Source organism: Pyrus communis, chromosome 8 (genome assembly GCF_963583255.1).
Source record: "Pyrus communis chromosome 8, drPyrComm1.1, whole genome shotgun sequence".
Classification (NCBI taxonomy): Eukaryota; Viridiplantae; Streptophyta; class Magnoliopsida; order Rosales; family Rosaceae; genus Pyrus; species Pyrus communis.
This window is the reverse complement of record NC_084810.1, coordinates 13,221,503-13,241,768: the sequence shown is the minus strand read 5'-3', so window position 1 is coordinate 13,241,768 and position 20,266 is coordinate 13,221,503. Positions and strand designations below refer to the sequence as shown.

At 34.7% G+C, this 20,266-nt stretch overlaps 1 protein-coding gene across 2 annotated transcripts; it reads right to left on the bottom strand.

Moving 5' to 3' along the window:
- Positions 1-3,073: 3,073 nt before the first annotated feature.
- LOC137742023 (transcription factor LHW) lies at positions 3,074-10,230 on the bottom strand. Of its 2 annotated transcripts, none has more exons than XM_068481753.1 (10): positions 9,545-10,230; positions 8,524-8,745; positions 8,330-8,411; positions 8,059-8,100; positions 7,911-7,970; positions 5,329-7,176; positions 5,130-5,231; positions 4,812-4,952; positions 4,581-4,706; positions 3,074-3,762 (listed from the first exon to the last, which is right to left on the bottom strand). In XM_068481753.1, the coding sequence occupies exons 1-10, from the start codon at positions 9,637-9,639 to the stop codon at positions 3,586-3,588; spliced, it is 2,895 nt and encodes a 964-aa protein (XP_068337854.1). In that variant the 5' UTR covers positions 9,640-10,230; the 3' UTR covers positions 3,074-3,585. The 2 variants fall into 2 exon arrangements, with proteins under 2 accessions (XP_068337854.1, XP_068337855.1); XM_068481754.1 differs by lacking the exon at positions 9,545-10,230 and adding an exon at positions 8,890-8,995.
- Positions 10,231-20,266: the final 10,036 nt, after the last annotated feature.

Sequence of the window (20,266 nt, the reverse complement as noted above, 5' to 3'; positions counted from 1 at the left end):
AATCAATTATCATTAATTTGGTCACACTGCTACATTTAACAAATATCGTGGCGAAACAAAAGTTCTCTCATTTTTGCTCAAATAAACCCTAATGAAGGATGGAGCTATAAAGTTGCCTTTATACCTCATTCTAAGTAAGTGGCAAACTTGTAATAAGTGAGCCATCACTCCCTTCCCTCTTAGGCTGGTTTTGGCTTTCATTTTTGGGTTAATTTTCATTTTGTTTTAGTTGTAATACAACTAAACTCAATGGGCCTGGTGGACCAAAACTCATTTTGGGCCTGGAAATCCGAAACTGACATAAGGCCTAATACGAACCTTTCGTATGATTAATTAACATTTTAATTAATCATTGCCTTATACAATTAAACTACTTAATTGTCCTTACTCATCTTCATTATTTTCTTTAATCATTACCTTATACGGTGTGTGATCCATTAGGTTCCTTTTAGCGAGGTAGTGGGCAATTACAACTCATTCTTAAATCGATTGTGAATTGAAACTTACTTTCAATTCTACCTTTAGTGATTATACACCTTTAGGGCTTCAACAAGCCATAAGTAACACCTAGCAGTATGTCATGGCTACCCAAGCTAATGAAAAGAGGTTGGAGAATCTATTCAGTTTGGGATTACAAATGCAAAACGGTCTTTCTAATACAATACTCTTGATCACATTGTTTGATTTGATAGTTTATTCATGTCTACTTCCAATGTGATTCACTTGTCTACATGATTGCCTTGAATGTGATTCATACTCTTGCTAGAGATTATTCATATCATAAAGTACTCCCTCAATGGTTTAAAGGTTAGAGATCCCTTGTTACACACCACCTACCTCCATGGTTAAGTGACTTAACCCCAACTATGCCGTGCACACCTTCTGGTAGAGTGTCTTTAACACAGTCAAATATCAAGGACCTAACCACAAGACATCTATGATACCTCAAGTCAAAATGACTACTTTGCTTTATCTCAACCATGAGCTCTCATGTGACATGAGTATGAGAACTTCTTATTGATCGCATTCAATGGACTCATTCTTTATTGAGTACTTACATACCTGCCTTGATATCAATCACACCAATGACTAGAGACTGTTACTCTCCCGGAGAGAAGACATAGCATGTACTGATCTTAAGGGATTGTCAATGCCCAATTGGCAATCCTATGATTAGGAACGTTTTGGGATATGTACAAAAGAAAATGGTCTCACGAATCTAACTTCTTTAGATCAAATTCTCCTATTATTTGCCCTTATATTAAACTAGTTTAATTTAACATATGAAATGTCCATAAAGTATCGTCATATGATTGGGGGTAGGGCATATTTCCAAGAGGGATGTCACGGATTGATATGAATAACTTATGTTTAAAACCAACTCTTAGCTAACTATTCAACACAAGATTTTTTTAAAATATTTAATATTCTGAACTTAAAAGATAAAAACATATTTTAGAATAATTGGAATTGGTTTTTGTAAAACTCGGCAGCAAGGAAGAAAATAAAATAGTTAATATAAAAAGCACTAGGGTTTAACCGTTGTCATTAACAATCCTATATAGTTCTACTAACTGCGTAAGAATAACCACATACATGTTATGAAGGTTAGGTTTTCCTAAAACATATATCTAACACGCAATCCGCTCTGACCAAATCAACTCCAATTAGTCCCCGAAAGATTGTAAAGCTTGACACATCCTCTTCAAGTTCTCAGAAGGAACTTTCATCTAAAAACACCATCTTTGCCGTCAAAATACCCAAAACGTCTAGAAACATCAATCTAGGAAAGTTGTTCAATCGGCTTTCTTTTTTTCACTACAGTCAAACGGCATGGAATAAAATCTGGAACTTTTACACGATCATCTTGAAAGACTAACGAATCCACTCCACTTGGAATTACTCCAGAAATCCTCCATTTGATCACTTTATGCCCATATTTTTTATGTTCTACAATTAAAATATAGAGCAAAGTATCAAAATTATACCAAAATAACAAATAAATTATACCTAAGAATAGGGTTAAAATGTAGAATAATATCGACTCATCAGGCTGTTTGATAATCATTTCATTTTCAATTTCAATTTTTAGTTTTCATTTTTTTTTTAACTGAAAACTCGTTTAGTTACTATGTAAAAGCCACTTTCTTGAGTTATCAAAATTTGTCTTAAACTTTTTTTTAGTCTTTGGTTTCTTGAAAATTAAAAATAGTTCAGTTTTTCAGTTTTTTAAAAATTGAAAACCAAAATTTGAAACTGAAAATGAAATGGTTGTCAAATGGTCCCAAAAGACGGCGAATTTACTATGATATTGCTTGATCATTAGATAGAAAGCTAGAAATATTTTTGCATGTGTCCTAAAAATGGTAGAATTAGAAGAGAGAAGCTTTATTATGTCTAATATCATTCTAATCCTCTCATAATAAAAAATAAAAAAAAATCATTCTTCTCTAATATACCTTAAATTTAGAGAACGATCTGTTCCTATTCAATCCCAGGTACCAAATCATTTGGGTTTTACCTGGAAAAGGTTTAGCATGGCCACACTATTTTCTTGTAATCATCTTTATTACTTTTGGAAAAAAAGAAAAATATATATAATTAAGAAAGTTTACAAGCTGAAATGTGCCAAATGGACGCTAGTTGTGCAATTGAATATTGAGTGGTTTTCTTCATTTTCCAACTTTAACTTTTCAAGTGCTTCTATAGCTAGTTAGAGAGATCACACAAATTAACTTTTCAAGTGCCTTTATAGCTAGTTAGAGAGATAACACAAAATTACTGTTATTGGGGCTATTTGTAGGCATGGGATGTACCAGGAATATATCATGTCACTCTAATGTTTAATGTCATGCTGTTCAATTTCCCTCCTCGCTTGTATAAGAATAAATAATGTCATGCTGTTTTTTTTTTTTTTTTTTTCCATCAAACGATAAAATTTGTTAGATTAGAAGTCAGATTAGCCACCGCTCCTTTCCACCACTATGACAAGGGACCACTTGTGTCATTCTCTTCAATTATGCGAAAATCGAAACAAGGGATAGAAAAATAAACATTCAAATAGCACGCATTCTTCGCCATCAAACATAAAGTGATCAATAAACCTTGAAAATTCGAGGATACAAAATGACGGTCTTTGTTTAGCACTTGGAAACCCTAAAGTATCCCCCAACAACCTCTATACATTTAGACAAATCTATAGCCCACAAGTTATACCCACAAGCAGTAGCCTCTAGATACAGTGCCAAGTGCCGTCGACGGCTAAAATGTTTTAGTAGAGCCTATAGTTCAACATTCGGAATTTTAGCTAGGTCAAAGAAAACACACACTAGAAAGTTTTTGAGGAGTTTCTGACTAATTTAACAAATCTCACCCCGCCAAAAATGAGAAAGTTCACGACAGTGGTTTCTGATAGATAAACAGGGTCGAGGTGAGAACTGCAAGAGAGCCCAGTCTAGAATGCATGTTTGTCATCGCAAGCGAAATCTTGGCTCGCTCTGAACATGTCCAGACCAACAAACTATAGCTATTGTGGTTCATCACAATCTACTGCGCCTACGAACTTGGAACTGTGTATCTAGTGGCTCACTGCAAATTACTAGCCCTGCCAGTTGCACGTATTGGGGCTGCTTGAGCAAAAGAGTGGGGGACCATCATATTGTTCGTCATGGCATTGGCTGATGAGGCAGTGCCTTTCACAGTTTGCTCCAAAAGGTGAACAAGCGACATAAATATTTCCACCCTCGTTACGTCCCTATTTGCCTGCAGATAACACTTGGAAGTAAATGACCAGAATAAAGAAGGTAAAATTGGATGTGCCGAATAAAATTCAGTCAAGAGAATAGCACCACAAAAATTGCCAAGGGATAGAAAAATGAAAGTGATACGTAATATAAATGACAAAATAAAGCATATTTAAAAATTTTAATAGAGATCAAACCTCACGATAAAAATCCCGTAAAAAATAACTCGAACAAGCCATATATCAATGTCAAGTCGCCAATTTTCTATATTATTGGTATTGTATTACTTTTTATTTAAAAGACATTGGCAATAATATCACAACAAGGATGCCCAATAGGCTTTAACAAGCATACGTCTCTCCAATTTTATGAGAAAACTAGATGATTGGGGGCACTTGGGCTATGTTTGGGTGAGGGATTTCCAAATCCCTTCGCCAGGTCGGTTTGGAATGGACTACAAAATGTTAAATAGAGGATGAGAAATGCACTTCATGGTCACTGCAAAGGCATGTATGAGGTAAATGACTCCTTCCAAGTAGTGATTTGCAAATCTCTTACATGCCTTTGTAATGCTCATGTGGTGCATTTCTAGTCCTTACTATCTAACATTTTGTCATCCATTCCTTACTAACTTGGTTTCAATTCCTTGGAATTTGGAAGTCCCGCACCCAAAAATATTCATTTTAACCTAAAATATATTCCAGATCGCAAAAATTTTTATGAATCATGAACTTGATCCAAGATCTCGACCTTATCAAGGAGCAAAAGAACCAACAGGCTAAACCTCTAATTAAATCAGCAATTTCTATATAAAATATACTTTGTTTTGAGCATTACCTCTACTGCAAAGCGCGCCCATATCTTATCATTCCGAGCTTCCATTACCCCCTTCAAGATGGTCAAGCCCAAACCTCTTATTAAATCAGCAATTTCTAAAAAGAAACCCTGTTCTTCACAAAGCATCTGCAAAACGAGATAATATAATGGAAAGCCAAAATATTGATACATGTATTTCACTAATAGCCAATGCTCCAATTTCAGAGATTTCATAAAAATGCCAGTCAATACCTCCACAAGCATCTGACGAGGTGGATCGAGATCCTCAACGATGATAGGACAAACCGTTGATTGCGTCCCAACCTTAAAAGCCCATGTCGCCCCTCCATCAAAGTTGTCTTTTAGAACCAGTCCATCATCTGTGCCAATAATCTGTATAGGCGGGAAAGGAAATACATCATCTCAAAAGAATCCATTATTTGTTATATCCTTGTTTTTAAATATCTCATATCCTGGATCTCAAATCCCATAAATCTGGATTTTTCTCACCAATGAAGCAGATTTTCTGTTTAAAAGGAAGCAAGGGGAAAAAGTACAGAGTGTTTGTACCTTAGACTCTCCCGTTTGTTTTAGCTTGTCAGCATGCTTTGTGACACTTTGCAAGAAAAGCATATGCTTGATGGTCCGTTCAAACAGTGCATCTATGCTACACTGTAAAACCATATAATGTTATCAACATAACGGCATCAGCACCTGAAAATTGCATAATTCCAAAACAAGGAAATGGAAGAAAAGAAGAAAGTATTACTTTTGCACCATTTGGCACAATATCACGCAACTCTTTCACACGATCTTGGATCATCTGACGATCTTTTGGCCTTGGTCTAGGGTTCTCTCCAGGTTTAAGCCTTTTGCGATTTGATTTTCCTACTATATCAGGCCTCTTAGAATATGCTGTTGAAACACTGCTCTCGTGATTGGTGCTATTACCCTGTTCAACCCAAGAACTAATTTGAGATCCATATATGGAGTTAGTCTGGGAACAGTTTAGCATATCCTCCCTGCTACAGCCAGATTGGAAAGAACTAGTTTCTTCGGGGCCTGCTTTTACAAGAGATTTACGAAGGCCATATTTCTCGCCATGCACATGATTAGACATACTAATCCGTCCGTAAGTGGGAGAGCTACTGGGGACGGTAGAACTACTGATTTTTGTCAATGTTGTTCTACAAGACACATTATCATCAGAGTTCTGCTTGACAGCAGGCTGAGCCCGAGAGACCACAGCATCTAAAAGATGGTCAGTACCTGCCCCAGAGAAAATGCTACCAACTGAGATTTCTTGACCTGCTGAATGATAATCAGAACCCAACTCCTGCACATTTGTAAACTTCATAGTATTCTCACCCAAGTCTTTTGAGTTTGAGTGTGTCTCATCAGCAAGCAAATTACTCCAGTTGCCGTTAAACAGCTTATTTTTAAAATCCATACCCAAAACATCAAACAAATCATCCCCTGATGAAATCTGAGTACACACATCATTTGTAGCATTTGCAGATCTTGGACTACAGATTTTATAATCAAAATCATCAAGAACAATATCAGGGATGTGTGCGTTCACAGGGATACGCTCATCTTGATGAGTCAACGGAATATTAAGGGCTTGAAACAGTTCATCATCTATCCTTTGTGAGGCCAATTCATTCTGTGTAAGCTTCACATCGGTGGAAAACTGTCTCTGGTCAGAGCCTTTGGAAGGCATGTTATTAGAAGCCGATGGACCTGCTACACTGGATGAAGAAGCTCCTCCTGTTTGGAATGCATCAGCCTTTTCAAATTCAACTCGCGACAGACGTCCACCACAGAGGTTGATGTCAGCTACCCTGTTGGGGTCTGAAATAGTGCAAGGAACAGAAATCGGCCTTGAATGACAACTTGATCCACCATGCACTTGATTTCCTCCAAGCAATGTGGTTGTTCTCGAACCTTTGCTCTGATCAAAGATTAAACTTCCATTGGTTCCCAATTGAGGCACGATACCATTTGATGCGCTAAAGTTGTTATCAAGATGATGCCTAATGCTACCACCAGACAAGATCATATGTTCTTTAAACTTTAGGCTGTCCTGATCTGCACCTGATTGACCTAAACCAGATGGGTATTTGAGTCCCACCCCTGAATTGTAAGAGGTAGTTGACTGGTTCGACCGCAAATCAGAATTTGAGGTGATCACTTCAGCTCCCCGAACTCTTTCCTTTAGTTGGCCACCCAAAGAAAAATTCAGCTTCATCAATGGAGAAACCATTGGTTGTTGAGGATCATCATGAATGTTTGGCTGATTTTGGGTAAGATTAGGGATTTGAAATGTTGAAGAAGTGGTTTGAGAATTATTCTGAAAATCTTTAAGAGAGTGAGATAGTTGGCTAGAAAGGCCTGAAGCCTGAGTAAAGTGGCTTTGATGGGTGCGTGTGGATCCTGTTACTTTATAATTACCTGCTGGATGCATTGATGCCACTATTCCGGAAGTATAGGGTACCCCAGACTTCTCAACCAAATCTTTTGTCGCATAGTTTTCTGCTAAAAGAACACCAGGAATGCGTCCTAGTTGCAGGACTAGACTCTTCACATCATTGATGAATCCTAAATTCTCCATCATCTGAAGTAGAATGGATACATTAGCCAGGTTGGAAGTAATGGACAACAGACAGAAATCAAATATTGATTTGGCTTAATCAACCACTTGCATAAGAATGCTCAAACTTGAAGAAAACATAGGTACTAAACTACTAATAGACATTCACAGAGGGCAAAAATTAAAACAAATAGACATGTATTCCTATGGGCTGGTTAATATCACAACAATTTTGCTCGCAACAGAACAAAGGTGTAACCAGCGAGCGGCCATTCAAGTAAAAAACAGCTTGCACAGTCAATAGTGTAATTTATTTGGCCTGAAGCCCATGACTAGCTTTTACACCATACAAAGTACCCACTTTTCAACAGGTTTAGTATAAAGTCTAGATTTCTTAGTATTGCCTTACAAATATTGCTAAATGCAGTTTTCATGTGTTAAATATTGCCAAAACCTGGCTGCACAGGTGAAATTTTACCAGGATGACCAGGCCAACCAAAGATTTGTGTCATGGTTGGATAGATTTGGCCGCTTATTGAGAAAGCAAATGTTAGTGTCAGGCACCGGTAAATATGATGCAAACTGGAACCATATATATTTGGGGTAATTTGAGGGGGGCCATATATAGATACATATCTCACAGGGACACTTAGAAAATACATTCTGCCATCTAAATCCATTAAACTACAAAGAAAACTTAGAACACATCAATTTGTAAGTGCATCCTATAGAACCGAAGAGCTAAATAAAGGACTTACAGCCGAGGAGGAACCAAGTTGAACAACACCATGAGGAAGAACAGGAATAACTGCAATTGTCTGCAGACCAAATAAAATACAAGTAATGTCATGAAACAGAAAATTATAGAATATGCAAAAAAAGTTGATTATATAGGAACTAGCATACCTGCATGCCAGCAGAAAATTGGTGGTGCATCTCATTCAGGACCTGCAGCAGCGACAAAATCAAGTCATATAAATACAAATGCCAAAACCCAAAACTTGAAATATAAGTTTTATCCCTTGATGAAACGGTCCTCGCTAAATTTGTCGCACAATTATCAAACCATGGTATAAATTTCAGCGTCTGATTAACTAGGTCCTGACCTCCGAAAATTTTCATTAAACTCTTCAAGCAAAAACTGTACTAGCAGGGACAAGAAGAAATACTGTTATACCTCTGGTGGATGGGCATCTTTTGTGTAATTGCCTGATAGAATCCATTGATGGTTCCCTGTAAATGCAGCTCGTCCAACCATTCTGAAACAGCCAAAGGAACAGTTTTTCAAATGGATGTTTACAGCTACGAAGAAAAGGCACTTAAAAAATGAAACCGACGTAAAAACAAGCAAAGAAAACAGAAAAGTCATACCCTTCGCCCACTATATTAAACGGTTTATCAATCATCATTGTGTTAATAAGCGAGGACACTCTTTCCTCTTGTTGAAAGCCATTAGAAGAGGAGCACACTTCAGAAGAAACCCAGCATCCTTCCCACTCTCCAAATGGTAATTCAGCTCTTTCAGTTCCAGCAATGCGTTTAGGTAGAGAAGATAGCGATGGTTCGTAATGACATTCTTCCCAAATTAATAGTCTGCCACCAAGTTGAATAGAAACATATAATTACCAAGAGAACAAACACCAAAGCATCAAAGGATGTTATGACACATGAACACATAAAAGATTTATAACATAAAAACAAAATTTAATTCGGTTGGTAATTGGGAGTAGCTTTAACATGCGTAATAACGTATCTAAGTTTGAAATCATATCTATATCAAGTGCACTTTCTTAGAAGCCAAACGGATAAGAAAACAGAGCAACTGATCAGCAGATTCAACCCCATGCACCCAAGTTTGAATCCACCACAGTTTAGATTAATTTAAAGTAGAATATCGCTTGTATCGGAGTATAAACAAATAAAGAGCAGGTTTGGAATAGTAAATGCAAACCTACTTTTGCACTGATTAGATTCTCAAAAACAAAACAGAACAAACCAAAACATAAACTTCCAAAAACAGAAATAAAGAAACTTTGAGATTGCGCGAATCTAAAACAAACGACACATTACACTATAACATCTCCATCGTATCTGAGATTGTATATCATATCCTCCCAAACCCTACTCCTTCAAACCAAACGGAAACGGACAATATAATCCAATCTTGATAGCAGGTCCACTGGGTTTGGCTACTCAGAAAATGCAGGAAAACAAAACACTAACAACAAAATCTTCAATCTCCCTCTAACTGGTCACACTATTCCTCCACTTTCTCAGTAACCAAACAGAGGACTAGCCAGATTGAAAAAAAAAAAATTAAAGAAATGGATAATTAGAAAACCAAAAATTAATCAGCGTTCTGTGCTTGTGCTCCAATGTACCGGGAACTTACTTAGGGTTTTGGCAGCCGATCTTCCAGAACACAGCATAAGCCCACTGATTGGCGCCGCACAGACGCTTGAGGGCTTCTTTAAGAAAAAGCCCCATGGCTGCTGCCTTTCCGGAGCTCGAAAAAAAAATGTTCGGAAAATTCAAAGCACTAATCGAACAGAACAGAGTAGACAAAATTGACAGCCGATTTAAATGACAAGGAAATCAGTGCCGGAGAGCGTGCATTTCCCAGAGCCGCCTAACTTCCACGACACGATCCTCTCCCTGCCTGCTTCGTCCTCAGTCCGCCGCTCCTCTTCCTCTCCGGATCCAAGTTCCACGTATTGAGTCTCGATCTCCGGCCAGCCATAGATAAGAGATAGAGTGAAGAGAGAGAAAATCTTTAGTGAGAGAAAGGGGAGGAAGCTGAAGGCTTTCCGAACAGGAGTAAAAACCTACACTATCCCACAAGCTTCGAGCCTGTAGAAAGCCTCCATTTTTGTTATCTTTTCAGTTTCTGTGAGCTGCTGAAAAATGGTGAAATTTGAAGAGTTGCAGAGAGAGAAAGGGAGGGAAGGAGACGAAGAGAGTGCGAGAGAACGATGACTGTGGCAATACGATGTCGTTTGGTGTGGGGGAGGTGAGGTCACGTTCAGTGCTTCAGCTGCTCTTCTTGCTGCTGCGAAATTCTGTGAATTGTGTCGGAGAGCTCTGAAGTGCTCCACATAAAGAGGCCGAGGAGCTTGCCGTTGAGTCACAGCCCTGTCACGGTATCTTGGTCACTGCCTTCACTGTTTTTTTTTTTTTAAAGAAAATTGTAGCAATGGTTTATTTTAAACTAATTGAAACAATGGTCATTTAACAAAAATTTCATAATTATAAGTCTCTTAACTTATCAAAATATGTAATTATGGTCATTTTATGCACGTAAGGTCAAAATCAAGGGGTAAATATGAAAAACTTGTAAAAATGATCCCTCAACTTTAACATAATTAAAGTAATGATCGTTTAATTTTTACTCAATTGAAACAATGACCCCTCAACTTTAACCAAATTATAGCAATGATTATTTCAATATGACTCTTTTTTATGAAAGTTCTGACAGAATTAATAAAAATGATCATATCTGAACGTTTTGAGATATTAAGGGATTAATAGTCATGTATTTTTACCTAAAAAACCATCGTTCTCATTAAGTTAAAGTTGAGGACCTTGCTGCAATTTTCTCCTCTTTTTCGGTTTTTTTTTTCTTGATTTTGTCGTGTTTGAGTCAGATTGAGATGTAATTGTTGTTGGGTCTGAACAAATAAGGTAGTGCGGGTCGCTGTCGTGATTACGTCATGATTGAATTGCCCTTGTTTTTTGTTGAAATTACGGGGAGTGACAGGATGGAGGATGCTGGCTTTTGGATTTGTGGAATTACACGTGGAGGGCTGCGATTGCTCCGGTGAGTGCACAAGTGTACTTACTGCATAAGTCAGAAAATAGCAGATCATTCATATTTTTGTAATTTTCCATTTTTTTGTCCCCTGAATATTCAGAAAATCATGATTAATGATTAAAGTGGAGGAAAGGCCCATGATGGAGGAGATTTGACTCTACTCCACTTTTTTTAGCTTTCTTTTTCATACACTGATTTTAGTCCCCGCCGAAAAAAAAAAAAAAATTGTTGGACGACGCTCTTTGAAATTCAAAGATAATCTCAATTTGATTTTAGTCATGCGGCAATAAAAACAAAATTAAAATTTCAAAACCCGATCAATGATATTTGTGTTCTAACTTTCTAGCTAAGCTCTTTGTGTTCAAATTATCTCCTCCATCGTGTAACAAAGCAACTCATGAGATGGATGCCATTGTGTCTAGAGCGAAAGGTATCTCAAGTTGTAAATGTTTTGTGCTGGTGTAATTCTTTATTATTTTAGTTACCGATGTTAAAGTGTTTGTACATAGTTTGATAATTATCAAAATCAATAACATGAATTTATCTTCAAGGAAAAAGCTTACCTATTTCTTTTTATTTTTCTTTTTTTTTATTAATACTACGGTCTAATGGTATTATTCTTTATTTGTAAGTGAGAGGTCATAGGTTTGATTCTCGCCAAGAATGAATTTGAACAACATTATTGCTAGTCTATTTTAAGGCTTAGCCCACCCGTTTTCCATGATTGTAGATAATATCGTTTGTTCAAAAAAAAAATCTATATGACTAAACCCACACATGAATAGTAAATATCGTTTACAACATTATTATTACTATTATGATTCAATAAGAAGTTTGATTCTCATGATCTTTCAAAACACACAATGAATTTTGATTGGAAATTGAAAAAAAAAAAATTATAATTCTAACCATTGTAAAGGTCGAAAATAAAATATAAAAAAAATTAAAAATATTAATCGAACACACATCACAAAACATACAAGCAATAGAAGTGAGTTAAAATGAGAAAAATAAAGAGAGGTGCTTGAGACTGTACGTTTCTAGTGACCCTTTAATATTGTGGTCTACCTTGCACAAAAGGACCCTCTTCCAGGGCTACTTCGTCCTCACCTCAACCCTACCACTCATCTTCCTCTTCGAGTCCAAATTCCAAGTGTGCAATCTCTCTCTCCCTCTCTCTCCCTCTCTCTCTCCAACCCTGCCAAAGTAAACACATGCTCACGTATGGGACCTGTTCTTGTTTTGGAATATTTTTTTTCCTAACATTTTCAATATAATTCATATTAAAATGACAAAATATTATGAATTTTAACACATCAATTCTTAATGTTTCGATCAATGGGACGAGGGAATACAAATTTGTTACCCTTTTCCAACACTGAAATGACGAAAAGAGAATATTTTTTGTACTTTTAGTTGTTATGTAGTAATTAAGGTGATCTCAAAAAACTTGGACTCAAATGTTATATTGTCTCTCTAATGTACTGCGATGTTAAAACTCAAATGTAACTTAGACCATCTGCAATGGTTGGGCTAAAAGCCAAATATTTTAGCCCGAAAAATTTAGCTTTTAGCCCAAAAACAACTTTTCTACTCCAACCGTTCTAGCCTAAAAGTTTAGCCGGGGATTATTAAAGAATGAACTTAGGCTATTTTTTTTTGTCAAATTAATTTTTTTTTAAATAAATATGAAGACTATCGTAAATTAATTTTATGAACATTTTAATCTAAAAAAATTTAAATTCAGATAAATATTGGGTGGAGTCCACTCCGATTTCTAGGCTAAATTTTGGGGGGAATTTGGCCTTGGTTTAGCATTTAGCATTTAGCCCAAATTTTCCCCTTGGGTTGGAGTGGGTTTGGGGGGAAATTTTGGGGGGTAATTTAGCTTTTAGCCTACCATTGGAGTTGGTCTTATGAGTCAAATTTATTTATAAAAAAAATAAAAATAAAAAAAATAAAAAAATAACAACCCAAATTTAACTATACTTTTGGACTTAATTAGTTTTGATTCTTGTGACTCTTTTTCTCTATAAAAAAGAAGCATTTGACATTCACCTGAAACTGATATGAATCTTGAGTTTGTCAAGTCTAAATTATATGGTTAAATTCTTTAATTTTTGTAACAACATAAAATTACTTAATTAGAGTAACTTGGAAGCCTTTGCATGACCATTTAGAAATTGAACTTTTAAAATTCAAGGCTTAGTCATATCTACACCCTTTGAACTTTAACTCGAGTCTCGTTTAATCTCTTAAAATTGAAATTTTGTCACTTAATTTCCTTGAAACTCAACTATTGTCTCACTTGACCCCTTATTGTCGAAGTCTGTTCATAAATCTATCAAAACTGTTTCGTGACACAATATTGTTGAAAATGTGCACAACATAAGTTCCATGTAGCTAAAAATTTGATAAATATCAGAGATTTTTAATTCAAAAATTAAGAAAAATAAAATCCCAACAATTTTTTTTTGGGAGGCACACATCTCAACAATAATGAGTACAATTCGTGCCCATGTATATAGTTTGACGGACTTGTTAACGAATTTGAAAGTGGAGAGCAAAGTGAGATTCCAAATTAAGTTATAGAGAGTTAAGTCGCAAAATTTGAGTTTTAAGGAATTAAATGGGACTTGCATTGATTTTCAAGTAGTATTACCATAAATAAACCAAACTTCAAGTTTTTTTTTTTTTTGAACAAATGATGTTATCTATACTAAAAGGGAGAAGGTGAGCATAACCTCATAATGAGCTAGCAATAATGTGATTCAAGTTCGTCTTTGGAGAGAAACGAACCTAAGATCTCTCACTTGTAAATGAAGAAAAATATCATTAGACCGTAGTACCAAGTAGCAAAATTCAAATATTTAGTGCTTTAAACCTTATCACAATAATTTCAAAAGCAAAAGCATTATATATTTGTATCTTTCCCGACTATACATTGGTCGGATTAATATGTGAATTTGTTTCCCTCAAATAACCAAGCCATTCTGTACCACTAGCCTACTGCCTAGTCTCCATCATCTACATATATATATCAAGCCATGTGCTTTGTTGAGCCCAACAATTCAACACCCCCTCCAAGAAAAGTGGATGCTTAAACGCTTACGGTAGTTTTTTACTTTCTTTTGCTTTGAGAGGTTTAAAACACTTGTAGCCAGATTGAAGGTTCAAAACACTTGTTGTTTTCTGTTTCTTTTATATATATTAGCTAGGCTGGTTGTCCAAGCGATCATGCTTAATTGTACTGTACTTATATGATACACGTAACATCGTTGCAGTAGCATCTTATGTTAATAAAATAATGATATGTGTGATTTTTTACCCACATGTCTTTATTTTATTAACACGAGACACCACGTGGCAGTGAATTTGTACCATGAAAGTTGTTATCTGACCATGAACATCTGTGCTAACTACCAACGATCAAGTGTGTGAATGATGAACCTAACTAGAGCCTAACATTTAGCACGCATGTACCATCGGTTGTATGAATTTTCTTCTATTTATAGCTAATTACACACATACAGAAGATGTCTAGAGTTTATGCTGGAATTATTAAAATGAAAACTCTTTTCGTAAGGTAATCTTGTCAAAAATTATTGAGCTAAATATAAAATACGCTTATGAGGTTTTGGGATTACTTTCGTATGAAAATTTTAACAATTCAAACTAGTTTTTTGTTAGGCCGTTTGGGCCTCCATCTCTAAAAGTGAACCTAAATAATATACCGAATGTATTAAGTTAAATTAATTTAACTAAATATTTGTACTGAAATGTATATATATCAAATTATATGAAATAAATTAACATACCTAAATAAAGAACACAAAGGGTATAGGAATATATATGAAAAAAAAAAGTAGTTTACATGTCTAAATAAAATATATTATGATTGAATGTATGCTGACATAGACATTAAGTCTAAAGACTAAAATTAGTTTTTAATCTTATAAAATAGTAGTCTAAAAGTGTTTTTTCTCAAGAACTAAAAATTTGACAATTTCATTGAATTTTCTACAAGGTAGAATGTTTTTTATTTGTTATAATATAATTAAAATTCAAAATTCAAGGGTGACAAAATAATAATTATACGTTAGCCATTGATTAATATCCTGGTTTTCTTACGCGTCCTATAAAGTCTATAATTCTATTCCTTTGTTGTTAATTTCGTGTGGAAGTTTAATATTGTATTTGTAATATTGTATGATTCTGGTTGGCTGACATGCCACTCAATGTCCCAAACAACCAGAATATACAATGTCACCTTTATAAATAACTTAACAGTTTAATTAACTTTGGTTTCTATAAGGCTTGCGGTCCTTCTATTTTAAATCCCTTCCTTTAACTGCTCTTTCTTTATTAGTAAGCGATAGTTTAATAACTATCAATGCCTCACAAGTTCGTTAGGTCTTTTGGTCAGCAGCTACATATGTTTGACTCAAATCTATAGGGTTTTTTTTTTAGTAACAAAAAGTTTAGGGAACGGGAAGGCTACCACATCTTAAGGTCAAGGCATACCATAAGTCTCTTTGAGGATTTACAAAAGGGTTCTTAGCCGCTTGTTTTGGTCTTCGTCTAGCAAAGATAATGATCATTCGTCTAATGAATAGAACGATCTTTACCAACTCAACGAACTTTTTCAACCATTGACTTGTGCTCTAGCCAACTTGAATTATAACTTCTAGGTTATAAGCCCAATTACACTATGCACTGGGCTCGCTTAATGTCTAGTATTAGTTTGGCTTGGACAATACACTAAATTTAACGAATGTTAAATAGAAATATGGATGTCAACTTGTAGATTTTGTCCAAATTAAGATAGAAGGTGGAAAAGTCATAAAAATACTTGCTTCTCTCAATCTTATCATTTTTGTGGGGATTAAGAGGGATCAAGTTTCTTCACAATTTCTCAATCTTCTATCATTACGTGGGAGGCTTGGACAAAGTACAAAAAGGTGGCATTCATATTTTCATTCAACATTCATTGAATTTAGCGAGTTGTCCGAACCAAGAGAATCCTACACATCAAGTGAAAAAAGACTTACAGTTTAAGATAACAGTTTAGTCTTTATCTTATTATATGTTTATAAAAGTAATTTTTAATGCTACACATATTACACCTATAGTTTCTCCTAACAAACTTTCAAATTAACCTAGTATTTTTCTGAGGAGAGTAAACTAGCGATTTAGTCACTTAATAGTAATTTTTAAAGTGTCAATAACACTTCCTTTTTAAAATCTCATACCTAAAAAATAAAGACATAAAATTACAGTGAAAAAGTTATTTATCTGGTACCCATCTTTTATAGCCTCGTTTCCTTTATAATCCGGAGATAATAATGGTAGAACAGAAAAAAGCTACATATATACGAAAAAAATGTAGCAGGTGAGACATTGAAAGATGGAGCACTAGTGCCAGGCACATGAGAGTGCGTTCCTTTTTGTGTTTTGGTCTACTTTTTTTATTAATTTCATCTCAGCGTTGCGTAGGTATATATACTAATTTTTGTGGGGAAATGGGTAAAAGATTCTTACGGAATGTGTGTCCTTGGATTAAAATATCAGTTTTTTGACTGAGGTGAGATCTACTCGCTATCATATATGGAGAGATTTTTCATCCGGAGAGTATGATTTACTCGATGTCTTTTTTTTTTCCTCCAAAAACAAACAATGCTTTATTAAAAGTAAAACCTTGAGTATAACCAGTTGCACCACGATCAAAGTTAAGAGTTTGGATCACATAAGAAGGAATAATATGATTCCAAATAAGAATATTTGCACTACTAAACTCTACATTAGTAACTTCATGAGTCACACAATTATTCTTCCTAAACACATGCTTCCAAGAAACGCTAAAGAAAGAGCTCGTCAGACTCCTGATATTTAACAAGGGAGATTTTGGATGCGGTCCCTAGTTATCAATATTTTTTTACTGGAGCCTTGTTGGTTTTCAATTTTTGATCGAAGTCTCTTAAATTAATGTGATAATTTATTTTTATGTATGTTACTATATTTTTTAAATAAAAATTTGAAATTTATAATTGTTTATGTTAATGAGATTTTAAATAAAAACTCATAATTTATGGGATTAAAAATATTAAAATATAAATTATACTATTGTGTGTGTGCATATATATATAAACATGGGTGCATTTATCAAAATTAATAAAAAAATTATTGTACCAAAATATGGGTACATTCTTCAAAGCCACAAAAAAAAAAAAAGATATTAGGCTTAATAACATTAGTAAATTTCTTCGATTAAACTTGACATGGATACATTCTCAAATCAAAAGAAAAGAATGTACCAATATAAATTAAAAAATGGATTAGAGAAAAATTGAATAGATTTTATATATAAAAAAGTACATTTTACATATAACAAATTGGTATATTTAAGAATGGGTACATTTTAATATTAAAAAATTGAAACAAAATTACATGAATGGGTGCATATAGGATTAAAAAATTGAAAACATTTTATAAAAAGCTAATGGGTACAAACTTATTCTAATTTTTTATTTATTTTGGAAAGGTTTTGAATTGAAAATTAATTAGTGAGGAGTTTAATAAGGATGTGAGTATTAAAATCCTAAATCAATTATTACTTTTTATATTAAAAAATTATGTAATTGACATGTAAATTCATCATTACATTAATGCTAAGGACTTAGATCAAAATCTGAAAACTAATAAGGTTTTAGTCAATGAACATTAGTAACTAGGGACCCGATACTAATTTTTCCTTAAAACAATGTTCTTGATTTTCTAGGGAATCCCAGATCTCCTAGTCACCTACATCAATGACGAACTTGGAATCCCCTTCAACAATTATTTTTAGTTTTTATTACAAGCGATACTATATACTAATTTATATTAAGCTTGAACTCGAAATCAATGTAGTGAATTGAAGATGAAGACCGTAACCACTAGAAGAATTCACCACTTGCACAGTCCTACGGCCCTAACTACTACTCTAAACTCAACTAACTCCGGCTTGATGAATTTACGAACATTATTTCAATCTTATGAGCTAAAATGTGTTTTGAATGAAATACCAAATGAGGAATATGATGCTAATTAATAGCATGTGATAAAGGCGCAAAGGTATTTGAGTTTCTAGATGTACAGATTTTCTAATCAACCAAAAACTGGTATAAGAACGTATTTGACTAATACAAACTTGGAAGACTAATATATCATTACCTAAAAGATTCTCAAAGTCAGTGGTAATGACCCTACTAATTATAATGTCAGAATTTCAGTTGCGTAAATTTTGAGAAAATTTTACGTGAGAAATTTGAATTGAGTCACTGATGAATCAATCATAATAAATTGGTATTAAACTCATCACCGACAAGAATTTAAACATAACATTTCCCAATTACAATTACAAATGTTAACAAATAAAAAAAATAAAAAAAATAAAAACTCTTAATAAGTGATAATTCAAGACGAACTGGTATCAAACTCACAAACGATGAGAGTTTCTGCTCAAAGTTGAGCAGATGCATGAGTTCGAAATTGAACAAGGACAAGTTGTGGGTGGGAATGGAAGTGCTCGACAACCTCCCCCGCATCATTTATTGAGGATGATATCTAGCACCGAAAGCCATATCATATGTACGTGACGTGTGTGGGAAACAACTCGAGACAAGACAAGCATGAGAATCTTGACTACCATGCATTCCATTACTATGTCATATCTCCTGAATCCAATTTGGATTTGCTCATACCCATTGTAGGCGTTCATTTTTTTTCTTACACTATACGTTTAGACATGTTTTTCTGCCGTTTTAATATTTTTGACAAACTCAACTGGGAACTGAGAATCTTCTCTCGAATCTTCTCTCTCGCCATGTACATTTTTTTCTCTCTCTCCCTCCAACTCAGACCCAAGAAAAGGAGGCATAGAGAGGGCGGATATTTCCTCTTGCATGGCGAGAGAACATAAATGCAATGACAATCACAATGAAAGTCGTCTTTGCCACTACTATGGGTTAGTTTGAAAGTGGTTTTAAAACAACTAAACGTAATTTTTTTTGTCACCAAAAGCACTTCTAATAGTGATATGGATTAAGTTTATTATATTTGTAAATATCATCTCTGCAATAAAGCAATAAAATTTGAGATTGTTTTCGTTTAGTCATTAACTAACAACACTGGTTTAGTCCATCTATATAGAAACATATGATCGAATTCAGTAAAAGCATTAGGAACTGTCTTTCTATTTTACAGTTGATTAACTAAATCACACGGGTTTTAATAAGTTTTTTTTTTTTTTTTTTTTATTTTAAAAAAGATCTTCACCCTTAACAAAATGATGATTATGAGGAACGAATTTCACACATGTAGAATTACTCTAGCGAGAGGAACAGCATGCCTTTATGGAATTGATGATGATTCATTAAAGCACGTGCATCGCTTCCTAAGTGATTGGTTTGAACGTCATGTTATTCCGCCCATTTAGCCAAAACTAGAGTATGGGAGACATAATGAGGGGTACCAATTGAAAATCTTGTTTAGCGATGCCTCTTATCAACATCAATGATCATGATACAATTGTAAGGATCACCATCTCTTCAAGATCATGTTGGATCTTGTCTTATCAGACCCTTCTGGGCTGATCTCGTTGTAAAACTTTTTGGGGCTTGTGGAGTCTTCCTTGGGCCTCTCTTGGCCTGCTAAGGTGGTAAAGGAAAGTTTGTGACAGTGTGACTTTGGTGTTTTATCCTTTCTTTGAAAACTAGAAAGAGGAAAATAAAACAACTGGAAATACATGGTAGGTATACCAATTCAGATAAAGAAAATGGGTTGTAGTAGTATAATCTTCAAAAGCAAAGGGTATTGGACCTACTGTATCCTTTAATCAAATGATGTTTTTATAATAGGAAAGAGATCCTCTCTGGATCTTTTCCACCAAGGTCACCAGATCAAATGATTCGGACCTTTCAAATTTCATCCAACGGCTCACCTGTTTTGACCTCTTAAAAGCTGTAATAATTTTTCGCCGTTGAATAAAATTTGAAAGGCCCGGATCACTTGATCCGATGGCCTTGGTGGAAGAGATCTGGAGAGGATCTCCTTCCTTTATAATGTATTCATGTTTAGGCGTAACATTCTATTTTGACAGTGTAAAATGACGCTAACAACGTAAAAGTCAAATTTTTTCTTAATATTTCCTCACTATCCATGTTATTTAAACTTAAGACTTCTCACTTACAAGTGAAGAAGACTATCACTAGACCTTAGTACTAGTTGGTACAAATCAACCTTGTAATAGTGATAACAATTATG

Excerpts from the sequence above, each read along its gene's own strand:
- LOC137742023 (XM_068481753.1), bottom strand. The coding sequence starts at position 9,639 with ATGGGGCTTTTTCTTAAAGAAGCCCTCAAGCGTCTGTGCGGCGCCAAT. Across the intron at positions 8,101-8,329 it reads AAGATGCCCATCCACCAGAG|GTCCTGAATGAGATGCACCA; the intron begins GTATAACAGTAT and ends TCGCTGCTGCAG. Across the intron at positions 4,953-5,129 it reads AACAAACGGGAGAGTCTAAG|ATTATTGGCACAGATGATGG; the intron begins GTACAAACACTC and ends CCGCCTATACAG.